The following is a 26,310-nucleotide window of genomic DNA, read 5'->3' on the forward strand; positions in this document are numbered from 1 at the left end:
CCTCACTATTATGTCCGTTATGCTAACTTCTTATGAAAAGAAGAGCTTGTCAGAGCCAGATAGACCTGGCTGCAGCTGTTTGCAAAAATTATTTTACTTTTTTTACTGTCAAGGTTCCAGTCCTGCAATTGAATCTATACAAGTGGCTCTTCACACTGGCACAGAGTTCCACTTAAGTCAACAGAGCACACTGCACAGGTTCAGGAGTCCATTGGTATGGAATAGTTTGCAGGATCAGGTCTTTAGAGTGAAAATCACGCAGGACAGAGAGAGAGAGGGTTACTGCATTTAGGAGTCATGGTGAGGTGGTGCAGGAAAGACATAGTAGAGCAGGCACATAGGGGTTTCTGCATTCCCTGCATGCCACGAATGGGAGTTTTGTTCCAGCATCAAATATTCCAGGAGGTAAACACCTCCAACATATCTGTACATTCAGGCACCCTCTCCAAATAAGCATCAGAGCCAGCTTCACACCTGGAGTATTCCCCCAATTTACACAAACGGAAGATCTGGCCCCAGGGGTTGATGTAGCAGAGGAAAGATAGGGGAGAGAATGCAGAATTCATGATTGTGGCTATTGTGCTATAAACATCCTGCTAGTTTTCCACACAGAACCTAATTGGGTTGAGTGCTAAGCTCTGAAGAACTGTTGTCTTAACTAAATGTCATGTTTTTTTGTTTATATATTTGTATTTATATATGAATATATTTATGTATATTTGTATCTTGCATAGTTGGTATATATGGTGCGTGTTTTTAAATTGTGTGAAGATGCCATGACAGTAGGGTCCACAAGTTAACAGCCTTGTGGATCTGGGCCTACAACTCCTGTAGAAAGAACAGGATGAAATAAAATAAATATATTCAAAATATCTGCCTAAATGTTATACATTATTAAATATAATGTTTGAAAATTTCCAGTGTCTATGCACATATAATCTTCATATTTTCATACCTATATAGGCCCCAATCCTGCAAAGATGTACACACTTGTTTAACATTATAAGCAGTAAATAACGCTAAGCATATGTGTGTATCTTTCCAGGATTAGGGCTCTGTGTGTGTGTGTTATATATGCCTCTATGTTAACAGATATCAGATATATTTCTACATACATAGTCAAATAATACTTTATTAATATATTGATAAATAGGAATATATCATACAATGCATTTGTAGATATACTTCTACATTTTCATTAGATCTTACATGTGCCTTTGAATATATAATGAAATATGATGTGCATTTACATTTTAATATGTAATATTCTACTATTTGCATGTTTATTTCTGTACATAAATATCTGCAATGGATGTTTTTGTAATTATAATTCTATACATGTGAATATTGTATGAAATTCAGTATAATCTGTTTGCTTGCAAATATACAGTTGCAGATATGTGAATATGCAATGCCAGTTATGCATTTGTACACACATGCACAGCTTTAACATTTATGCCTTTTATGCACAATTCTACACAATGCATATATATAATTCTGTATTTGCATATGGGAACATTTGTTACGTAAATAGCTGATATAATGCATGTTCACACTGTACAGAATTATAATTATGGGCAATGCACGTGTATGTTATACCTAATACTGTATGATGAATTTGCATATAGGCACTGTTTATTAGTGTGTTGTAAGGCATGTGAACACACGTGTGCAAGTACAGGCACAGACAAGGTGCCTATTATTACATACACACATAGATCAATGTGGATACCATCAGTAGGTACCACATAATTGGATTGTGTGCATAATTTCACGTCCCTTCTGCTTTGTAAAGCTTATGAAAGCTGCGGCTAGGCAAGTTTCTCATCCGCGCCGCTGGTGTAGTGGTATCATGCAAGATTCCCATTCTTGCGACCCGGGTTCGATTCCCGGGCGGCGCATGGAATTTTTTTTACACCCTTCTCTTCCCCACCATAGCTTAACTATAGCAGCAGAGGAGCCAGCCATAGCAGCGCACCGTCGCGAATGGCGGAAGGGGGTTGCGGTAAAATTTAGGAGACCGGAAAGAAAGGAACCGCCACCGGACGGTAGTGCGCATGCGCTGAGGGAAGGCGGAGAGAAAAGAAACCGGCGGAAGGAGAGGGCTAACGTATGATGCAGCGCGCATGTGGTATCTGATGCCAGAGCCGGCGGAGGGAACGGCCCTGAGAGGTTAGTAATACGCCTGCGCTTGTTGCCGGTCGGCGGGCTACCCTCTGCGCATGCGCTGTTGCTTCCCCCCTCTCTGAGCCGGCCGCGCCGGGCCCCTTCCCCCGCCGCCGCCATTTTGAGAGGAGCATCGGGGCTTATTGTCCGCCTTGTGGGCTTCGCGGGGCCGGCGGCGCTCGGGCTCCCCAGGCGCTGACTGGGCCGCGGCCGGCGCGGCAGGAGACCCCGGTGGGAGGGGCAGCGGTAGAGCCATGGAGGACGAAATGCCCAAGACCCTGTGAGTGGGGAGGGGGCGATCGCGCCTATTGTTCGGCATTGCGGGGAGGGGCCCCCTCCTCACGCCTGGCCGGGCGGGAACTGGGCAGGGGCTTCCCCTCGGGGTGGGGGTGGGGGGCTGGGACTGCTTCACCCCCATCTCCAGCCGTCACTGGCGAGGGGAGCTCCGTCTCCGCCTCCTCAGGCAGCTCTGGGGGGGGGGGGGTCTGCTTCCTGGGGGGAGGGGCTGTCAGGGGAGGGGAGCTGCTGGGGGGCTGCTTCCTTTGGGGGGGGCTGTGAGGGGAGGGGAGCTGCAGGGGGGGCTGCTTCCTCGGGGGGGAGGGACTGGGAGAGGCGGGGGCTGCTGGGATTTTTTTCCCAGGTTAAATGGGTCCCTAGTTACCCACTTCCTCAGAGGGAGCTGGGGGCGAGGGGGGTGAGGAATTGACTCAAACTGCACAGCCCTTTCTCCATTAATTATCTTTTACCCCCTTCCTGTTTTTAAGGCTTTGTTCTTTCCCTATTCAGGGTTTTTCTGTCATCTTTATTTTTCTCTCTTTTTTTCCCTCTGTTCTTTCTTTCTTTCTCATTCTCTATCTGAAAGGCATTTTTTTTGTAGATTGAATGTATGTACCTTTTCATGAGCATATGACTTAATTTGTGTCTGCTTGTATCTGTGTTGTATTAACCCAATTTGCAAATGTGAAGCCTGATCTCTTAAATGGATTTAAAATAATCCTGACTTCTAATTGAGGGAAAACCCCAAAACAATAATCAAATGCCTGTATAGTTAAAAAAAACAACAACCCAACTTTGTGGTAGGTTCCATTTCATGAAGAGTGATAGTAAAGCTGTTTAGGAAATGAACAAGAGGGGTAAATCTGTATAGATTCAGAGGTATTTGCTATAATAGGGCAATGTACTGTTAAAATAAACAGAGATGGCAGAGGGTTGTAAATTATGAGGAATTTTCCTTGTAATGTGGGTGTAGTTAACACACTGCTTTGAAAATCTATCAGCAATTTACACAACTGGCTCCATTTGAAATACATAGGAGAGCTGGAGGTATAACTCTTGTCTACATTTCTTCCCCCTTCCCCTTCCTCTTCCTGACAGATTTTTTTTATCTGGAGTGATTTCTAATGCTTTGACTTCATGATTTCACTGAGCTCTAGCTTTGCTTTTCTATTAACTTGTTCTCCCGTTTAGGCTGCTGCCACCATCTATTATGTCTTACTTTTAGGAGTATTGCTGTATAGGTAGGGGTTGTGAGGGGGGAATCAAAAGGAGGGGGTGAAACATTCCAAAAGTGACGGTAAAGTTCCTGCATTTGCCCTTGAATGATGCTTTGCACATGTCCCATAGGCATGATAAATGTCTTGGCTGGCTTGCTGCATAGGAAAACAGGACTCTTGTGACTTGTGCCACCTTTTCTAGTTCGATTCCCTAAGTGATAAAGTAAACACTATTAAAAAATATTAAGGTCCCATTGTCTTTTTATCCATTTGAACTGCTTGAAACATGTGACCTATCTGTTTTCAGAACATTCTCACCCCCATACTCATGTTTTATTTTTGTACTCCTTATTTTTCCCTAACTGATTTTCTCATATGGAGTTTTGATTAATGATCTTACCAGTTACTCCGAGAATACTGCTTCTGTTTTAAAGAATGAATTATCTGCACTCAATACATGCAGCTTATTGCAAAAGCCTGAATGTGTTTCTGACCTGCAAAAAATAGCTATTGAGCAATATTCTGAGAATTGTATTTTCTTGAGTCAGTTTCGGGGGAATTACAGTTAACTCATCTGGAATATTGTGCCATTAATTTAAATTTCAATCTGTAATATTCACACACTCAGGGTTTTGACTAAAAGGCCAATTTCCAACATATGAGTCTGGAGTTTATTTGGAATAGCTGATAGGATTTTTGTGTACAGTTTTACTAATACTAAAACCTCCATCAATAGAAGGATTAAATTAGTGTTCAGTCACACTGTCTTGCTACAGTTGGATAGGACACTAATGTCCTTGGGTGTTTGCCAGCTTCTAAACTTTATCTTTCTGGTTTTCTTAGAATAGTTGTTTTTAGTAGCTCTTTCTGGAGGACATAGGTTGGTTTTAAAACAGCCTTTTCTTTATAAAGATATTTGTGTAATTCTAATGCTTTGATATAAGGTTGTTAAAGCCTTGATATTTTGAAGCTCAGCTGAGCTGGATTGATAGCTATATTGTTTAAGTAACTCAATCACTGAGTAGCCTATTTATGTTTACATAGTAAGCTATGTAACCACTGCTTTTGTTTAAATAAATGTTTGAGCATTCAAGTTTTAAGGTCACTTGTAGAACTTCACAGAAACAGTTTGCTCACAGAAACAGTTTGTAACTATCTGGTTCTTTAATGTTGTTCTTATATTCAAAAAGATCAGTTTCAATGTATGTCTGCTTGTTTAGCAACACACTTTTCAAGAAGATATATACTGAAGCCTATACTGAGGAAATAAGTACCAGTTAATTAATGAAGCGTATAGTTAGGAGGGTATGAAGATCCATAGTATTCCCATATCTGGAGAGACTTTCCCTCCTCTGATGGAACTGTTAGCCAGTCCAGCTCAGAAGAATCATTGATGTTGGTGCCTGCTCCTGCAGTTGTTGCATGTACATGCTTATTTCTGACTTCAGTTGAGTTACACTTAGGAGTGCAGGACTGGACCCTTAATGTACTTAATCTGTCATTGCCTCTCCACAGTAGCTCTCCTGTAGCTTTGTCTCCTTGTGAAAAAAGCCTGTAGAAATGATAGTGGAGTGTAGAAATATCTATGGGTAATGACTGTTAATCTAAAATATTAACACAATGAAGAGTTATAGTGTAGCAAGTGAGCCTAATCTACACTCCAGTATACATGTGCAATGCCAATAAAGCAGGGGTTCTCAGTCAGGGTGAAGCGGTGTCACAACCACTATGTCGTTCTCATTTTGCTAAATGGGAGACGGGTCTTGGGTGGATGGCATTGGTGAGAACCACTGTAGGAAAGCAGAGTGTCCTTTCCATACCAGAGATGCTGTTTTCAGTTTGCAGGCACATGGCATAGTTAAGACCCATTTTAAATTTCACTAGTTATTCAGTACTTAATTTGAATTCTCTAGTGTATTTGTGAAGGTTATTCAATGTAAATGCAATATAGCAACTTATTTCGCCAGCAGTCACTCCACATAAGGTATTGTTAATTTATTTCTATAAAGCCATCACATCCCCCCAGTAATACACCTCACATACTTTAGAGTGCTACCATTTTATGTCTTGTTGTGAATTTGACATGCATATAAATGTAACACTGGAAGTAAGTTAATTTTTTTTTTTAAACTTGGCACTCCTTGCAACTGCTGAAGTAGTATGTTAGTTAATTTGTCACCAAGCAATACTGTCTTCAGAACTACATTTTTTTATGATTACACCTTTGCTGTTGCCCCAAATCTTAAACTAAACCACCCCGTTAACATGTTAGAGAATTCATTTAGCATATTTGACTTCAGTAATAAATATGGAAAAAACATCAGTCCACTTTTAGGAACATTGGTACCTGTCAACTTTAGAATAGCGTAGTTTTTCTCTGTTGGTCTGTTGAAGCAGCAGCTATGGAAAACCACCTTTTCTACTATGTTTTATATTGATTAGCTTGGCATAGTGCAAGTTTTTTTAAAAATAGTATTTGGGAATTCTTTATTTCAAATGCATATGAAATATTTCTCTGACAAATCTGTTTTTAGATTTACTACGCATGCATAATTTTAAAACATAGTTTCCCAATTAATATCATAGCAGCTGGTCCATTTATGAACACTACATTTATGAACTCTTTCACATTTTTGCTTCTTGTTAACTCTTTGAGCAGAGCTTTTAATATTTTAGGAATGTTTGATACCAGCCCAAAACTTTGCATGCCTTTCTTTAGCCAGTAAGTGCAAAAAATCTGCAAAGTTACTAGCCGTTGAGCATAGGTAGCAAAGGTACACAACTATAGGAGTTAAGCTATAATGAAAAATAAGGGAAGTGGAAATACTCTTGATATTTGATATCTTTAAGCAGTTTTTCTACTTCACATTTCTGAGAATACTTGCATGTTTTACAGCTTCCATTTTGGCTTTCTCCATTAACCATCACTACCATTTATCAAGTTGTGTGCCTTTTCTGATGTGTTATACCTCTTGAATGCCCATTAAGACATTCTGTATAAGTATACAGAAATTCTAGACATCTATGCACAAAGAACTGAGTTTTGATATTTGACATCACTGACACTAAAATGTCAGGAAACTTGTTGCACCATTCATATTGCAGATATTGATACTGCAGGAACATATTTTTGCAGCTCCAGCTGATATAAAGTTTTATATGGCTGCCAAGAGATTATCCAACTAAATCCGACATCCTAGAAACCTCTTAAGTTGCTATGTAATTCTGCAGGTGAAAAGGTGACATTATTCACTCAGTGATCAATTTGTAGATATTCAGTTTCTAGGAAACATTCTGACTCTGGGGTTGTTACTCAGCCTATTACTGAACATCTGGACTCTTCTACAAAAACTTTTATTTCAATTACTCCACTTAACGTCACTTTAAACATTATAATAGCTGCCCTATTTATAAGAGAAATCTTTATCACTCAGATGCAGAGAAATCCTTGCTTTAATCAAAACATCCACACACACATTAAAATCTGATCCTGATTAAATTTTCCATGTGTGTAGCTTTTTAAGGGCTGGTTTACACTGGGGGGGAGATTGATCCAAGATACGCAACTTCAGCTACGCTATTCGCGTAGCTGAAGTTGCGTATCTTGGATCAAAGTATCTTGGATCGAATTACCTGGGGTCCACACGACACGGGATTGACGGCTGCGGCTCCCCCGTCGACTGCGCTACCGCTGCTCGCTCTGCTGGAGTTCCGGAGTCGACGGTGAGCGCATTCAGGGATTGATATATCGCGTCTTAACGAGACGTGATATATCGATCCTGGATAAATTGATTGCTACCCGCCGATACGGTGGGTAGTGAAGACGTACCCTAAAATTCAGGCCCTGGCTCAGACTTGAGGTTGCCATTTTTCTTAATGTATTACTTTGTTATTCATGCTTGCAGATGGCCAAAATACATTAAATTCCAGTAGAAGTTAATTAAAGGCATGGTAGCTGAGTGGACGAAGTGTCTGCCTTCTACTTCTCATATACCAAGTTCCTATTCTGTTGTGGTTTATAAATTATTCACCGATCCAGGCCAATGGGGGCTGCGGGAAGCGGCACGGGCCGAGGGATGTGCTAGTCGCGGCTTCCCACAGCCCCCATTGGCCTGGAGCGGCGAACCGCGGCCAGTGGGAGCCGCGATCGGCCGAACCTGCGGACACGGCTGGTAAACCGGCCCGGCCCGCCAGGGGCTTTCCCTGAATGAGCGGTGGACCGGCTTTGAGAAGCACTGGTCTAGATCAGTGTTTCTCAAATGTGGCTACTGTGGCTGCCTGCGGTAATTGGGGGGGATGGGGAGAAGCAGCGGCCCCTCCCCTGGGGCCACTGGCAGAGGTTGGATCCTGCCCCCCTCTGTAGCAAGAAACGCTGGAGGAGCAGGCAGCCAGTGGAAATCAGGCTTCTGGCTTCAGCTCTGGGGTGGCAGGCAGCAGGCTCCAGCCATGGGGCGGTGGGCTCTGGGCTCTGGTCTCCGGCCGCAGGGCTTCGGCCCCCACTGCCTCCTGCAGCCCCCATCCATCGCCCTGGCCCCCGCTGCCTCACTACCCACCTCATCATCGAGGGCTTAATTTGTCCCCCAGCTTGCTGGGGCTTTGTAAATGTGAAAAATATTTGTATGTTAATATCACTTTTCACTGCCTCCTAACCAACTAGCAAGTCTGCTACTGTGAAAAAAGATATTAACAAACATACAAATATCACTTTTCATAGCAGTAGACTTACTAGCTAGCAAGTCTTAAGAAAAAGCAACAAAAAGGCAAAAGAAACAACAACAACAAAAGACAAGAGCATACAAAGCACCTTATTTTTGTTTCTATTCTGGTTAGGTCCAATAAAGAATAGAGACAACTGTACATTATTTGAATAATTGAGTTTAAAAATAAAAACAAAAAAAACCCTTTACATAAATAAATTACAATGATTTGGACATTCACATGTGCATATTTATTTGTTGTTCCTAAAGTTAATTAAGTATTTTAGGAAAAATTGTCAAAGCGACCACCAGCAAGAGTTGGTGGCTGCACTCTGAGGCCACCAAAAAAATTGTTGTGAGAACCCCTGGTCTAGATAATACTTAGTTCTGCCTTGGGTGCATGGGAGTGCACTAGGAGACCTCTCGAGGTCCCTTCCTTCCTATGTTTTTCTGATTCTGTATCAAGTATTTAATAGGGTAACTTGTTAAACTGTTACATTAGTAACCATTTTTGGTTCTGTTAATGGAATTTGAGTATGTAGTAAAAGGAGGTTGATTCTATTTAATACATTTGAAATGATTTTAATCATTTTTAAATTCTGATTTGTCTTCCATTATTATCCAGATAGAAATTTGTGGCCTTTAGAGGTAGAACCATCATAGAGCAGTAAGATTCAGTACTAGGTACTTGAGGTTTGCACAGGGATTTAACCCAGCTCCTCTTAAACGTAATCTACTGTTCATTTCCTAATAAAAATATCACACACTTAAGTTCCTTTTTGAATTGGGGCCTTAGCTTTGGTTTGGTTTACACTTAAAAGTTAGGTTGACATAGCTAGGTCGTTTGGGTTTGGTCCTCAATAGCTATGCCTACCTCTCTCCCCAATGCCCCTTGTGTAGATGCAGCTATGTTGACAGAAGAATGCTTCTGTAGACTTAGCTAAGTTCCTTCAGGGAGGAGGTAGTCTTACACAGATGGGAAAAATCCCTGCCATCAGTATAGGCTGCCTGCGTGCTGTGGGGTTCTTTCCATAGTATGGATTCAGCTTTTTGTGTCTTTCTTACCTCTAAATGGGAATAATTCTCCATTTCTCCAACCCTTTGTCTTATTTATTTATAGTGTTGGCTCTATAGGGCAGGGACTTCTGTATTTTTGCTATATGTCTGTACAATACCTGGCATAATGGAGTCTCAGTTGAGGATTAGATACTACCATAATACAGATAATATGTATGGAGATGGCTGTGGCTCTCATCCATGCCAGAGCTGAAGCACGTTGGTGAGGCAGCCCATATTAAAGCTTTAGTCCTGCAAGGAGCTCCTCGTTTGGAGAGTCCTGTGCTCACATGGAGCTCCACTGAAGTCAGTGAAGATGTGCCCAGGCACAAGTCTATGCATATGGACTTGCAAAATCTGGGCCTAACTGTTCCTTAAACAGCAGATGACTTCTGTCTCCAAAGCTATCAGTCCAACATTTCTTGCAAGCATTAGGTTTGAATGGGAAAATGTAATCTATGCTGTTTAGGTTTTTATACTGTACTCATCACTGTAGTATCTGAACACCTTAATATTGGAGTATCTCCATAATCTGAAGTTAGAATGTAGTTTGCATCTACGTATATTAAAACTGAAAAGCTTTCAGAACAACTGTTGAATTTGCTAACTCGTAGTAAAATATTTTGCTAAATTAAGGGATTGTGCTTGGCTCAGCAAGAAGTTCCTGCTTTCGTTTTTAGTAATGCTGAATGAAGTAAATAAAAATTTAGATATTTATATGTTCCTTTTAATCTTACAGATATGTAGGGAACCTGTCAAGAGATGTGACTGAGGCACTAATCCTCCAGCTGTTCAGCCAGATTGGACCATGCAAAAACTGCAAAATGATCATGGATGTAAGGGCCTTTTACTTGGATAACTTTTCCCACTCCTTGTAGCGTGTCAGTTTAAAGAAATACGTTTAACTTTTCATGAGTACAATGAAGACATTTAAAGAAGGATGCTGAAGAGCTTAACTTGCTGATGCAAACTTCAGTGATGGGTATGATATTGTAAAAGGAATAGAGCATATGATGTAATTGGACTCAAACGTTACTTGCTAGTGTTTTGTTATATCAAAAGGGCGGGGGGTGGCACAAAACATGCTAACCAAGATGCCTACCATAGCACAGTTTTAAAATATTTTTCTAATATGTTGCTAATATTGTGACTGGCTTAAAGCTGTCTCTAAATTGCTAAGACTTTCAGACATAGATATAACTGGGCACCAACTACGATTTGGTTAAAATTTGAGGGGATGATAATGTTTAATAACATGTGCTTTTTTTAACAGACAGCTGGAAATGATCCATACTGTTTTGTGGAGTTTTATGAACATCGTCACGCAGCTGCAGCATTAGCTGCTATGAATGGACGGAAGATAATGGGTAAGGTAAGCTGTCATGTCTAAAGCGTGAGTTGCGGTGGAAATAACAATATATACAATGATATGGATGAAACATCTTTAAAATAAACAAAACAAACCCCCAAGCAGAACTGAGCCACAAAAGGTAAACACTTTCTCCTGTTTTTTTTTTATCTTGTAAAGTGAAGAACTTTTAACTTCATTCGAGCTTTACGATTGTGGTGGTAAAAACTGGATAGTGACAGTTCATAGGAGCGTTGGGTACAGAAGTAGGACGGAAGAAGTCAAAATGGTTGTAATAAATGTTTTAATTCCATTTGAAGGTGAGGGAGACTAGCAGAGCAATAAAGCAAGATAGATTAGTTATCTTCATTGTAAAATGGCTTAATGTAGCTGGAAATAGAACATTTTACCAAGAAACTTCAGCCACTTAGACTAATGTCTTTAACTACAAACTTGTGTACCTTCTCCCCCTGCAGTATAGAAATTAATAGCTAACAAAATCAGAATATGGTTCCAATATTTACTTTAGCAAATGTTATTTGTAGGAGGTCAAAGTGAACTGGGCAACAACCCCCAGCAGCCAGAAGAAAGATACCAGCAGTAAGTGCCCTTTATGCTTTTGAGTAATTTTTTTTATTTGCACAAATAGTTTTTAAACGTAAGCAATAAGCATCATACAAATGTTTGCAGTAATGTTTTGATCATTATCCTAAGATGATATTAAATGTGTTTGTGTTAATAAACTTAAGAACAAATCTAATCTTTGTCATCAGGTAGTACCGTTGTCAGCACACTGCGTTCACAAGGTAATTGTATCTTCTTAAACATAAAATGAAATCTCTCAAGGGTATTCACTAACCAGCTGAAGCTATTTTGGGGGTTTTTGTTCTGTTTTGTTCTTACGTTTGTGGCAAGTTTTCCCTCTCCTTTCCCCATTGCATCAGAATGTGGTCTGTTGTCCACTCTTTTTCATTCTGGTGCTGCTTCCTATAGTCCTTTGACCCCATTAGTCATGACTGCTATTCTAGAATTTCACCTGCTATCAGAGCAAGAAAATCAGCTGCCTTCAAGGCTGTTATCTGTGCTGCTCCATACAAACTCATTTGGAGTACTTAAATTGCTTCTGAAATTCCCCTTTCATGGCAACCCAGTGTGTTGCTTCTGTACTTGGCCAGCCTTAAACTGCTTTTAAGAATTTGCGGTTTAACCAAACTAGTATTGTAGTGGATTTGTAAGTTTCACACCTGCTCTAATAGAAGTTAGTCTGTATAGTGTTAACTATTAAAATATGCTTTATGAAAAATTGTTTAATCAAAGTGGAAAAAATCCTGAGATGTGGGATCTTTATTTCTCTCCAGTGCTCTTTTTAATGTCTGTGACATAAAGTGAAGGATTACTCTTTTCATCTGTTGCCTTCAGTCTTAGTTCACTTGCACATGGATTCAGTTGTATTGAATACACATGGATTCACATGATGTAATGGCTGGGCAACCAAAACTGTTTGACTTTTGAGAAAACTGTCAAATTCTTTAACATCAAACTATTGCAATGCAGGGTATTTCTTTGTTCTTCACAAAATATGGTTACACCAAACATTTTGTAGCTAGGTTCAATATCCATCCTACTTTTAAAGCAAATTTTATTCTACATTGCTCACAAAACCACTAGATGCTTTAGTTGGTAAAGTTTTGGATAGTTAATGAACTATCTGTAAATGTGTTTAATTTTAACATTACTATTGTAACATTAAGATTTTAAAGTAAGCTTTGGCTTTTAAGTAAACAATTGCAATCTCTGGTAAAATAGTGACTGGTTATGAACATAACTACAAAAACAAAATTTGAGTTAAATACTGTAAATCACAGCATTATCCTTAAAATTATTGCTTTTGTTATACTGTCACCAAGTGATGGTTATATTTGAAGCAGTGACAAATGTTACCTTTGATAGGTAAAGGATTTTAGTTTCCCATGTAGCTCTCAGGTATATGGAAGTTAATGCAATATAAAGTTGCTATACTGCTTGTGTTTCCAGGAACATTCTTCACACTTGTAAATTATTTTCTCTCTTTTTCCCAATAAGACCATTTCCATGTCTTTGTTGGAGACCTCAGTCCAGAAATTACAACTGAAGATATAAAAGCAGCTTTTGCACCGTTTGGAAGAATATCGTAAGTGATTTCTTAGGGCAAATAAATTAAATGTTACCTTTTACTGGAGGCAAGCTTACAGTAAGTAAAAGTCCAGTCAAGTTGCAGAAATGACTGCAACGCACACTTTTTGTGTTCATAAAGAGACTTCAGAGTTCTAGTACTTGAGTAATAAGTAGGGATACATAATAAAATTACCCACCAGCAGTCAGTTTTCTTTTTTTAGAAAAATTCACTGTATATGTAGCTTTGTTTTTATACTGTAGAAATCCTTGTGTAACTTGGAGGATGTCATACTGGGTAGTTTCTCTGACATGGGTCTTGTATGATTACATTTAGTGGCAAATGAAATACATGTAATCATTCTTAAAAAAATAGTTTAATATGGATCAAATTCCATGTGCATATTCAGGTCCAGTCAGATTTTGGCTTTTTGATGATAGTCTAGGTATTTAATACAAAAGTTCTGTTAAATAAAATAGTTTGTACTTCTAGTTTAATAATCAGTTTGGTTGTTTAACACTTGCCTTGTGGTTACATCTAAAGGCCACAACCAGTTTGGGCCTCATTGTACTAGTCACTATACAAACAGTAAATAAGAGTCCCTGGCCCAAAGAGCTGAGTCTGAAAGACAAGATTTAACAGGTGGATAGGGAGAAACAAGTGAGGTGGGGAGATGGGTTAACAAGTAGAACAGTATGTGTAAAGACTTAGCTGATCAGTGGTAGTGATCACAGCTCTCTACCTGCCTACTCATTACTATTTGCTGTATTAACATACAGCTGTAATGCTTATAGTTTGAAAAGCATTTAAAAATACATGCTTTGTAGCAGGGCTAAGAGCGGCTTGTTTGTTCCTTCCTCCAATTTAAACTGTTCATTTACCTTGAACTAACTACTTGTATTTGGATTGCTGCTCCTTGATGGTGAGGTACCAAGATAAGTGCTTTGAAGTGTTGTGTAGTGATGCCTTTATTTGAAACAAGTTTTTCTTATGAACTCCAATGTATTGGACTTAAATCCTAATTTCGTTTCTTATGATAGGGTTTTCAAACTTGATCTGCAGGAGATTCTCATTTTAGAAAACACTAATTTATATTTCAGATTTTTTTTTTTTTTTTAATTTTAATCACTGTCTCTCTCTGTAGAGGTAGCAGGTATACTTACTTGCAGAGGAGGTTCAGTGCTTCACATAGCTGAACATCTACTCTCCTGAATGACACATGGCTTCTAAAGTAGGTCATATTTTCCTCATCCAGAAGGATTAGTCTGGGAAGGAGGAAGTCGTACACTGAAATGTAGGAGGGATAGTTTTAGGCAGATCCTCTTTCAGAGCTGCAATCATCTTTCCACCCCAAAATACTGGTCTAGCAGTCAACTGCACAAGGCTTTTTTTGAGAGCTGGCTTAGTGCTGGTCTACACTGAAAAGTTACGTACCTTGGCATAACTACATCTCTCAAGGCTGTGAAAAATCCATACCTCTGAAAGATGTAGTTAAGCCAACCTAACCCTCAATGTAGACAGCATAGGGTACTGCCTCATGAAGAGGTGGATTATCTGCAGCGACAAGAAAATCCCTCTTGTCACTGGTTAGTGTCTGCACTGAAGTACTGCAGCGGTGCCAGCATAGCTGTGCCACGCAAGTGTTTTAAGTGTAGGCATTGCCTTACTTTGCAGTTTATATACTGATACTCAGAGTGTAAAGAGGGCGGTTAGTTCCAAACATAGGCTATTTAAATTGCTGCCTTCATTTTTTTTTTTTTTTCAGTTCCTCTGAGGGGCGTCTGTGTATAAAATAACTCTTAAAACTGTGTACCGCATGTCTGAAAAACAGGATTACTAGGATCCTATATATCATTCCCTTTGTTCCAAAAGAGATTCTCTTAGTGGTGATTCTCTCTGCAGTGAGAGAGCTGATTATCCAGACTTTGCAGGGCCTAAAGGTGTGTTTTTTTTTTTTTTTTTTAAGTCAGGTTTCAAATAACTTGTGTGAGCGACCCTCTTATCCTTTCTCTTTGGGGTATTCAGTACAGAATCGTAGGGCTAACTATCTGAAAAACCTTTTAGGTCACCTTGGCTCAAGCTAACTTTTCATGGGGGGGGGGGGGGGGGGAGGAGGATTTAAGATCCCTCTTTGTTGTAAACTGTTGTCCTAAAGAAGTAAGGGTAAATAGTAATAGAGTGGACCTTGATTTCACACAGTTACTCAATTAAATGTGTGAAGAATACTCCATATTTATAAAACGAAATTAAAAAAATATTTTTTTGTATATTTAACTCTTCTTAGTCATTGACTAATTCTTGGAAATGTGATTTGAGATTTTTTTTCTGATTTTCTGTGAAATAATCAAAGTTGAACCAACGCATGATTAGCACGTAAGAATTTTTGGTAGCTTTATACAACTTAATCTTTAATATAAATACATCTTTATTGTGGTCTCCCTTTATGTTTGGTGTATGCATGTTTTCACTTGTTCAAGTCTTATTTTCAAAGTTTTCAGTTGAGGGTAAGTATAGCTTAGTTTTTATTTCCTTTTTAGGCTGTGCAGAGCAAACTGATCTAAGATTACATAAATGACTGTTCTCAGGCAATTTGTAACATTATTATTCAAATTTTCTTAACACAGAAAATTGCAAGCAGTTTAACACTTTTTCATGAAGGGTTTAAGGTACATTTCATTCTGTAGTGTGTGAAAGTGGTCTTAATTTGAGCTTTTCAGTGATCTACATATTCTCTATAGCCGTATGTGTAGAAGAACTAGATTTTATTACAGAATGCAATTATTTTAAAAGGTTTTAAAACTGGCATCATAAAACTCTCATTATGATTTTTCTGCCAGTCTTGGAATACTGAATATTGTGCATCTAGTTGATCTAAACCATATTTTATAAAGCCTTTACATTACACTGCATGACTTTGCTGACTGGTTTTATTTATCTTGTTTTTTCAAAAGTGCCTGTAATTTTTTATGGGGTTGGGGAGGGCAGGATAGTGGTGTGTGTGTATACTTCTTGATATTTGGCTAACTGTACACGAATTGCCTGAGAAACACCATTTAATAAAATCAGACTTCCCACAAATGGGGTTTAGCTATTGTAGCTGGGTCTCTCCTTTTTTTACTCAATCTCAAATAATAGGCCTCTGGTTATTTTGCAGAGTGTCTCTGAAGAATGGACAGAATTGCCATGGCTAACTACAAGCTACAGTTCACAGTGGACAAACGTTGTAGTTTTCTTATTTACTTTTATAAATTTTGCCTTTTATATCTTGTAGTTTCCAATCAATCCTGTATGATTGCTGTTTGCGAATGCAGTTTTAAATTCTTTATAATAGTATATAGTTTAAAACGTAAATGTCTTTAGTGTTTTATTTCCTTCGATAATGCAACCATTTCTGAAAATGTCAATTTTTCAAAATTTACAGCTGCCCACAGTCCAAAAAGGGGGTAACGAATTGACCTGAGAAACTTAAAGAATTCAGTTAACAGGCGACGTATGCCTTTTAATTCCTATTTTTTTCATTTTTCTATTTCATATTTTTAATGAGTAGGTAGAATGTGTTGGCAATTAGCAAGCTATAAATTGCATGGTTAAAGAGAGCCATTCAGCTAATGTTAGTCAGCTGTGTGGCTTAAATGAGTCATTTGAATAGCTGCTTTGACCATGCTTAGTGTCTTAACAATATGTTAAAGCATTTTGAACTGGGAACCATCTATTGTAAGATATGTTTATTAGAGAAACTATTGATTTGCATGTTTACAAAATTAAGTTTAATTTTGCTACTACATGACAAAACACTAGTAATGTTTTTGTTTAGAAAAGGAGGAATTTGTTTTGAATATGTTGCTGGTGCATTAAACAGTTCACTTTAATAAAGGTGAAACATGAAAATGAGGTCTGTGTGTTACTCACTTTCATTTTATTATGTTTTTTTAATATGCTAAATTGGCCATTGCTTCTGCTTTTTAGAGATGCACGAGTGGTTAAAGATATGGCAACAGGGAAATCTAAAGGATATGGCTTTGTTTCCTTCTTCAATAAATGGGTAAGTAATGGCATTATAGATAGTATGAGTTCTAAAATCTTGGTAGTTGCTTTAAAGAGAACAGCTGTGTAAAACATGTACATTTTTGGTCCCTTTTTATATCTGGTACTGTATCTGTTTCCCCTTCTGTAAATAGGTAAGTAGTATTTTTTCCATCTATCATGTGATATTATAAGGCTTCATTCATGTTTGGAAAGTACTTAGCACTTTCTAAGCATCATCCCTATGTAAGTGCAAAGTATTTATGTACAGAGATGAAAACTAGAATACTCACTCAGACTGATATTTGTATCTGAAAATTTTACTTTTTTTCTTACATTAAATACAAATTACTTTGGACTGAGTTATTTGGCTCTGGCAGAATGGCAGTGTTTTAGTGCTTAAAGGTCTGGTGCACTACTCTCTAAAGCAACTTGTATTTGGAAATACTTTTATAGGATTTGCATTACATCATTAGTCAGTTTTTATACAGCCTTATTAGTGGTCTGGGATGGAAGGTATTCAACATAAAGGGAGAAAATGGAGCTAACCAGTTTAGTATTAAACTTAGAATAATCAAACATTCCTACTTACAGCTTCTTTATGGGCAGGGTACTAATAACTTATAGCTCCAAATCTCTCTCTCTCTCTCTCTCTCTCTCATTCAGAAATAATACACTTTGGAGGGAAGAAAGAGTAGGGCAAGCCATTACGTGGTCTCAGTATATTTTGAAAATGGGAGATTGGGGGAGTTTAAAAAAACAACACCACATACTTTTCGTGGTGGTAGGCCAGACCAGTTTGAAATATTGGGTCTGAGAGATTTATTCTAAATGCAGATGAGGGAGAGCTAGAGACTCAGCTGAAGGAATGTTCCTACAGCCTTTCAATTTAGTGGAGCAACTGCACAAACATGCTCTATAAGAGTGCATGACTCTTCTTGGGATACATTCAGTTTGGCCTAAAATAACTGCCTTAATCCTGTATTTTAAACATCTTTTTGAAGAACAGATTTTATTTCAATATTTGTTAGAAGTTGGCAATATCTGAGTCTGACAGACCTACGATGATTCGCTTTTAGTATGGTGTTGCTCAAAAAGAATTTGCTGAAAAATGTTTTTCCCCTATGGACAGGATGCAGAAAATGCTATTCAGCAGATGGGTGGACAGTGGCTTGGTGGAAGACAAATCAGAACTAACTGGGCAACACGAAAACCTCCAGCTCCAAAGAGTACATATGAATGTAGGTTTTTAGTTTCTGTCCGCCTTGCCCCCACCCAAATAAGGAAGAAATGAAACTTCTTATTAGTTCTAAGTATTAGCGCTTCTATCATGAGAAAATTCAATGCCCTGTAGAATTCAGAAGTAAAGATTTTGCTTGAAGAAATATGATATGTTAAATTATAAATTTACACAAATTTCCTTAAATACTAATATTAAAATTTAAAAACCTTTCAGTTACTTTTCAGCACTTATTCAGTCTTGCATTTCAGTCAGCTTGGACAATGAAAGTAGTGTTTTTGATTTAACTTATTTTCATGCACTGCCAATGTTTCAGTTTTTGTGGTGAAAATACTGGGTGGGGGAGGAGTGTATTTAGACTTAAACTGATGGAAGAAAATATTTCCATTAAGTGTATTTAAAAATAGATTTATAAACCTGAATTTTGGGCTTAATTTAAATGACATCCCTCTAAACATTATATGCATCAGTAATCCATCCCATTTATCTTTTGGGAGTTGCATGTCTCCTGTTTTGAGATCATCATGTATTTTGAATGCACTTTTGTTTCTTTATTTTGTGAAAATGACTCAGTTGGGAAACCTCACTGACTTTTCATGTCCCTTCTAATGCTTTTAGTTCTTTGCTTCACATATCTCTCACTTCCTAAACTACCACTTGGGAGGATGTTATAGCTGTATATTTTGTAAGCTAAGTCTAATGGTAAAATTAAAGATTTACAGGAGAAAATGTATTGGTCTCATTTAGGCATCGCCCAAAAAACCCCTAGGATCCTTGCTATTTGTAGACTTCTGAAGACAGGAGGAAAGTAAATAATTTGTTTAAATAAAAAACTTAAAAAACATTTTTTTTTACAGCAAACACCAAGCAGCTGTCTTATGATGATGTTGTAAATCAGTCGAGCCCAAGCAACTGTACTGTATATTGTGGTGGTGTTACTTCAGGACTAACAGGTATGGCATCTTGTAAATTTTGGGGTTTCCTCATAAAATGTATCTAAAAATCAGAAGTACTTCCTAATTTTGATTGTCTACTTTTTCTACACTGCAGAACAGCTAATGCGCCAGACCTTTTCTCCATTTGGGCAGATAATGGAAATTCGAGTCTTCCCAGATAAAGGGTACTCTTTTATACGGTAGGTTACATTTTGCTCACTTTTAAAAACGTTACTTTTATCTTTCCCTTGAAAACACGTTAAGCACTGGTGTCAGAATGTTTCTAGTAGGAAATTAGCCTAGACAGACTTAGACTATCCTTCAGTATCTACAGTTTAAACTATAGTCTCATCTTGTTTGTGTGGTAATGTTGATCTGAGTTAACAAAGATGTACTACTTTTCTTTTTATAATTTCATAGTTGTAAGTATTGGATATGATTCTTGCAGATTCAGAATCCTATTTTTAAATGCACTTTCTTACATTATTTTCACAGACAGCGCTGTAGATAATCAAAAATGTAGCTTAACACAATTTCAGATTTTACCTATCATGCATGCTATTTACTTTTTTGCAGCTCACTCAAGATGAGACAGTGAAACTAGATAGGTCAGTTTTGCTTTCTGAATCTTTGTACTACTACAATGCTGCAGTATTTGAGTTCCCTTGCAAAGACTAGTTTCTCCTGCAAACAATTATTTTTCATTGTTTTTTTTCTTTTTCTTTTTGTAATCAAACTTGGAAACTCTTAAAACGTAAAGTGCAGGCACACTTTTAGGCTGAAAGTCTCCTTTTAAGTGTCTTGTCTATAGATGTATGGAAGGTGGGTTTATATTGATGTTCCTTTTGTATCTTAACAGGTTCAATTCTCATGAAAGTGCTGCACATGCAATTGTTTCTGTCAATGGAACTACTATAGAAGGGCATGTTGTGAAGTGCTATTGGGGCAAAGAAACACCAGATATGATCAATCCAATCCAGCAGGTCAGAGAACAAACTTACACTAACTTGTAAGATGGTGATTAGTGTGATCTTATTAATGAGATTCTTAACATATTTCTAGCATGGAAATACATATTAGTTTCAGGGTGGTGGGTTGTGGATTTCATGTGCCATGTGACCTCCCAAATTAATTCTTGCTTCCATGATATCTGCCTTTTAAGATACTTGATCAAAATTAAACTGTTTGGAACTTGTGGAAACCTGCTTTGGACAATGATAGAGAGTGGGAAGAGCTTTAAGTTTCTGTCTGAATTTCAACTTTGCTCTTTCCAGCAGAGGTCTCTGGAAGAGTTATCTGTAATATTAGACTGCTGTACTCCAGAGAATACTCAGCAAAATATGTGTGTGCAGGAGGTGGGGTGATTTTTCATATATATAGCGTTAGAGGGCGTTGCCCAGCTAAATTTTATAATAACTTTCAAAATGAGGTATTAGAATACAAGCCCTTTTAAGTTCTTGATTAAAGGCTAGCTTGATAGGTAGGAGTTTCTACATCAATAGATACATATGACTGTTATTAGTGTATTCAATATTTCAACTTTCCTTGCAGAATCAAATTGGATATCCACAGGCTTATGGCCAGTGGGGCCAGTGGTATGGAAATGCACAGCAAATTGGTCAGTACATGCCTAATGGTTGGCAAGTCCCTGCATATGGAATGTATGGACAGGCATGGAATCAGCAGGGATTTAAGTGAGTATGCATGCTAACTGATCTGTGTGCTATAAATAAATTGTGAAGAATGATGCTTCATTGGGGGAAATCATCAGTTTAATTTGGGATTCATTGAAGTACAAGGAAGTTGTACCATTGTAAACTGGTGTAAGAAGATCAGGTCCCATATCTATCTGAAAGTACAATAGGAATTTTAGGTTGGCAGAATAATTACCATTCTTGAAATATTTTCAGGGTGTAAGGGACTACTACCCTTGCAAAAATGCCAGAACTACCTTTTAGAGTAGGGGATGTATACCTCGGTGTCCTGGTCAAACTAGTACTCTCTTTACTAATGGTCATCTTGAACTTCTTGTAAATATAGGCACATTTTGTTCCTTTGCCTAGCCAAATTCTAACTCTGGTAATTGCACCATGCCTACTTACAATTCCTTTGAATTTTAAATTTAAATCAGTATTTAGTTATTTCAAACAGCTGCTATTACTTCCCAGTTGTGGGTGAAGTGATGTCGGTGCATGTGCACTCATGTACCTGAAAATTGATTTCTTACGCAGAATATTTCAGGGTTTAAATGTTGGATCCATTAACCCGTAGTTAAACTCAGATCTACTGTAGCAGGGGTCAGCAACCTTTCAGAATTGGTGTGCCGAGTCTTCATTGATTCACTCTAATTTAAGGTTTCGCATGCCAGTAATACATGTAAATGTTTTTAGAAGGTCTCTTTCTATAAGTCTATAATATATAACTAAACTATTGTTGTATGTAAAGTAAATAAGTTTTTTAAAATGTTTAAGAAGCTTCACTTTAAATTAAAATGCAGAGCCCCCCCGGACCGGTGGCCAGGACCTGGGCAGTGTGAATGCCACTGAAAATCAGCTCGCATGCCGCCTTCGGCACGCATGCCATAGGTTACCTACCACTGTACTATAGTGACCTAAATCCATTGAACTACCCCTTCTGAGGGGTCTGGTGGCAACAAGCTACTTGAGCTCTACTCTTTCCTCCCCTCTGTTCCCATGCCAGCCCAGATATAACTACAGATGTTTATAAAACAATCTGGCCCTCTTTAAAATTCAGCTACACACAACAGCAGTGAATTCCTGCGTGGATTCTTCGTTTTTTACACTTACTGCCTTTAGTTGTCAACAGTTTTCCTCTTTTGCTTATGCTTATATCTGCACTTTATAAACATTTAAGTAACACCAGTCTAACTGACAAGTGTTGTGAGGGATTTTATCTCCACTGAACTTGTCTGTTTTCCCATCTGTAATGGGCCTGCCTTTTTTTCAGAAGTGCTGAGCATCTACAGTTCCAGTTGACTTCAGTGGTGCTTAGCATGTCTTAAAGTAAGGTCCTAAATGACTTGCCAAAAGCCGTGACATCAGTGTCAGAACTGGGGTTACTTTTAGGAATTTTTCTGTGTACTAGGCAAGTTTCTGTTGGCCAAAACTTGGAAAGTATCTAATTAGCTTTCAGTGTAGTGTGGCAGTTCTTATCCTCTCCAATCTCTTTATGTAAATTCAGTCTTTTGGAACTATACGTTTTCTGTAATCACCTCTCTTCCCCCTCCCTCCACAACAGTCAGACACAGTCTTCTGCCGCATGGATGGGTGCAAATTACGGAGTTCCACCACCTCAGGGGCAGAATGGAAGTGTGTTAACTAATCAAACTGGATATCGCATGGCAGGTTTCGAAACTCAGTGAGAGAAAAGGACTCTGGAACCTAACACCAGTGACTTGAGGCAACAAGGAGTGCTGTAAAGCCTTTGTTTACTTAGATTTATCAAGTCAGTGCAAATGTCCGATACAGTGTATTTATTTAAAGAAATCATTTTAATCATGAAACTATTTGTCATCCACATTGTTTAAAGAAACAAACAGGAAAAACTAGATGCTGGATGTCTGCCAACTTTTGCCTTCTTTTCCTCCTTTTGATGTGTGTTTCTTAAGATCCTTGTTTGAAACACAACAAATGCAGGGATTACTGCCACTGTTAAATTGGGGCAGAAAATTGCACAAAGTCAAACTTTTTTTTTTCTTCTGAAGTAGTGTGCAGTTTTAGTTTGCATTCCTAATGGTTTAAAATGTATTATAAACAGTTGTACAAAAAAGCCAAAACTGTGTGAATTCTGAAGGTTCTTTACAATCTTCAGCCTGTGCACAAATTAGTTTTAAAAATAGCCTATTGTATAAAGTGTCCATCTCTCCACTTTTGTTTATACCAGGGTTTTCAAATATAAATTATTTTACATCATTTTGTATCTAGACATTTTTCAAACAGTTGTCTTTGCCTTATGTCATGAGGAAAATGTGATGCTCAGCATAAAATTGTGTGCACAACTCTCAGATGGATCTAACTGAAGTCACATTGTGTTCTACGTGAGAAGGTGCCTAGAGAAATCTCTGTTGGATTTGTTCTATAGGATTTTTATCTTCAGTGATAAACTTTGATGTGTACTAGGGAATATAAAATCCTGTTACAAATACCACAATGTGACAAATTCCTAAGAACCAGCTTTTTTCTGTCAATCTACATTTACACATATCCATTATCATGTAAAATATTTTAGCAAACTAATATTTTGCACAAAAGTTAGAAAACTTTGTATGTTTCCTTATTTAAAGGTAGGATGCAGAGTCCTTTCACGTGATTTATGCATAACATTTTTAAGGTTTTTTTTTGGTCTTGCATGTGAATATCAAATACACACTTTGGTAGTCTTTGAATACAAAGTCATCCGCTCTTTTTTTAAAGAAACTGTAAAAGACACAAAGTTGTATGTAGAAAACAAATCAGTCTTACTGTTTACTGATAGTAAATTTTACTCAAATAGAGTAAGTTGACTTGATTTTAACATGTACAATTAGAGCTGTGAAAACTGTAGCATTGTATGTGTAAGCATCAGGCGGGGGGGGGTATGTGGAATGCTCCAATTTAGCCTGAAGGACCAGCTGGGCAAAGCATTTTTAAATGTTCAAAGGCCAAAAAACTTTCTATCCTACCTCCTTGACCAGCCTTCAAAGAGCAAAAACTTCTTCATTGTGTAATGTTATTTATTATCCCTATTAAGCTTTGGCTTCTGGAGTTCCCATATTCCTTTCTCTCCTCTCCCCCCCCCCCCCCCCCCCATCAGTTGCAGTTGGGCAACTCAGAGTATCAAGGGATTAAACTTTTGCTATATTTGACAGTTATGTGACAATGTATTTCAGGGTCTTATATGAAGTAATAACAGAGTACAGTGGGGATTGGGACAGGAATGAGGTCAGGCTCCCCTTTTCCCCCCAATTAAGGATATAATATTGGACTGTTTAAAATTTTGAACATTTTTATTAGAAAATGGGAGGGGTGGGGAGAGGGGGAAGGCAGGCATAGGGCAAATCTCTTAGGAGATTGTGTTGGCCTATATCTTGTAGCCAACGTTCTGTAAAGTGTGGAGGACCTGAGTGTGTGTGACTCTCTGGAGAACTTTTCTATGCAGCTGTTTTTAAAACTTGGCTTTAAAGATAGGTGAATACAAACCAACTTTTTTACTTGGAAATGTTTTCCTCCTTGTAACTCTTGCAAATAGGACTCGCAACAAAAAAAAGCTTAAAAGTGAAATGTTTCACAAAGTATATCAGTATCTTTTTAACTTCTATGGATTATTCTAGGTTAGGGCTCTATTCTGACTTTAATTATGCAAACATACATTTTTACTTTCTGCTTGACCAGCTGTGCTGTATCATATATTTTGCCCAAAGAACATCCATATCTGTGAGTAGGCTCTGGAGTTTAGCTCAATGCTGTATTTGAATACAGATTTTAAAACCAATATATGCATAATGTGTATTTTTACCTCTTTTATTTTGACTGCATGAACAGCATCTGTCTAAATTTAAAAAAATGTATCGTGATTCCTGTCATTAAAATGTACACATTACTGCTTGGTTTAATTAAAAGCAGAGTGGGGGAGGGCTTCCTGTGCTGATTGCTGAGGACTGAAATACCTCTTGAATTATAGGCTCCAAGAGACAAGAACACACCTTTTTTTAATGAAACAAATTGAGAGGTCACATGCAATATGGAAAATCTGATCTGTAGATGGAGAAGATACCTCTTTATTTCTCTGAGGCCTAGAGTTGTGAAGAGTATTGTCAGAATGAGACACCTCTTGAATTCTCCCAATGCACTGGCTCTTTCCTTGCAATGGCCTTGGTGTAAACAGCTCTATAAAAAGCTTGCTAAATGTACATTATGGAAGTTACGCCGTTCTATTTGTTATCAACCAATGTTTAGAACAAACCTATTAAGTGAAATAACTTGTGACATGCTCTTTCACAAGTCTTGCATTGGGAGCCAGAGAGGGCTGTAAGTGATATTTGTATTAGTGTTGTATCCCTTTTGTCCCCACCCACTCCACAAAACACCTAAAGCAATATTGAGGTGACAATCATTTGAACACATTCCTCTGCCCTACCAGTGCTCTCCTTGCTTCCTCACCCTTTTTTTTTTTTTTTTTTGTTCTGAATATTTGCACTTCTATCAGGCTTTGGTGTTTACAGAAATGACACAGCTGCCTTGATATGTAAGGTATGCGTTATAGAATCCCAAACACACAACAGAAAAGGATAAAATGGCTTATTTCCAAGGTAGCAGCCTGGACTATTTTTGCATTAGCAGCCCACTTCATATTTGTATGAAACATTAAATTTCACTTGAATGAATGTATTTTGATATTTGTGGTTAGGGGTATAAGACTCTTAACTCCACAACTGGTGACTTTTTTTTTTTTTAAGCTGTTAAGGATGTTAATAAAACTCTGTGAACTTGCATATTCCCAACCTTATCAGTTTTTTTATTTTGCTTGTCACAGTGGAGGTTCCAGTACTTCAGGGGAAAAGCAGGCACTAAGAGGATGCTTCCTTTATTATAAGCCTTATGTCAGAATGCAGTAGGGATGTATATACTGGCAGTGAGCGGTTTTCCTGTTTCCTCAGAGGGAGATCATACTGGCTCTGAATTTGTTTGTGCTTAAACGTGTAGCCCGGGTACTGTGTTGATGCATATAATTTTCGTGATTTCATATTTGTGTTCCCTTTGGCCCAGCATGCCTGACCAGTACTCTTGTTACATGACTCACCAATAGCTATATGCAGCATTTTAGTAATTCAGTACATCCTATGGGATGGAATTAAATTCTACTCTTCAAACAAAATATTTGTTTATGCAGTGATATTAGTAAAGCATGCTGCCCAATCCTTTAGGAGCGCCATACCAAAGATGTGGTGAGCTTGATGTCACTTTCACAACTTGTTAGCTTTTAGTTGGATTGTTTCCTCTTGTGAATCAATTAATGGTTTGTGCATGTGTCTAGGGTAGAGGTCATGGATAAACTAATTTAAGTATTTCTAGCACCCCAAGATGTTTTTTTAGAGTCAGAAGTCTTCAAATAACCAGTTTGTCACTTACCTTCCTCTCCAAGTAACAAAATCAGCTTATGAGCTCTACTTAATTTTAATATAGAAAATCTATAATAGAATTT

General features: G+C 38.0%; 1 protein-coding gene and 1 non-coding gene across 6 annotated transcripts; both read left to right on the forward strand.

Annotated features, from left to right (window-relative positions):
* The first annotated feature begins 1,830 nt into the window (after positions 1 to 1,830).
* On the forward strand, positions 1,831 to 1,901 carry TRNAG-CCC (transfer RNA glycine (anticodon CCC)). The gene has a single exon. It is a non-coding gene; the product is annotated as a tRNA-Gly (tRNA).
* A 154-nt stretch (positions 1,902 to 2,055) lies between these two features.
* On the forward strand, positions 2,056 to 25,605 carry TIA1 (TIA1 cytotoxic granule associated RNA binding protein). 5 transcript variants are annotated; one of them, XM_042840262.2, is made up of 13 exons: positions 2,056 to 2,172; positions 10,152 to 10,248; positions 10,686 to 10,784; positions 11,306 to 11,360; positions 11,534 to 11,566; positions 12,843 to 12,930; positions 16,879 to 16,954; positions 18,068 to 18,176; positions 19,033 to 19,128; positions 19,226 to 19,310; positions 19,970 to 20,093; positions 20,662 to 20,804; positions 22,369 to 25,605. In XM_042840262.2, the coding sequence occupies exons 2-13, from the start codon at positions 10,237 to 10,239 to the stop codon at positions 22,490 to 22,492; spliced, it is 1,044 nt and encodes a 347-aa protein (XP_042696196.1). In that variant the 5' UTR covers positions 2,056 to 2,172; positions 10,152 to 10,236; the 3' UTR covers positions 22,493 to 25,605. The 5 variants fall into 5 exon arrangements, with proteins under 5 accessions (XP_042696196.1, XP_065440486.1, XP_005285275.1 ...); XM_005285218.5 differs by lacking the exon at positions 2,056 to 2,172 and adding an exon at positions 2,233 to 2,446; XM_065584414.1 differs by lacking the exon at positions 11,534 to 11,566 and having other exon boundaries at positions 2,102 to 2,172.
* Positions 25,606 to 26,310: the final 705 nt, after the last annotated feature.

This window comes from Chrysemys picta, chromosome 2 (assembly GCF_011386835.1).
Source record: "Chrysemys picta bellii isolate R12L10 chromosome 2, ASM1138683v2, whole genome shotgun sequence".
NCBI lineage: Eukaryota > Metazoa > Chordata > Testudines > Emydidae > Chrysemys > Chrysemys picta.

Coding starts and splice junctions, on each gene's coding strand:
- TIA1 (XM_005285218.5), top strand. CDS start 2,421: ATGGAGGACGAAATGCCCAAGACCCT. Junction 2,447..10,151: donor GACGAAATGCCCAAGACCCT/GTGAGTGGGGAG, acceptor TTAATCTTACAG/ATATGTAGGGAACCTGTCAA. Junction 18,177..19,032: donor TCCAAAGAGTACATATGAAT/GTAGGTTTTTAG, acceptor TTTTTTTTACAG/CAAACACCAAGCAGCTGTCT.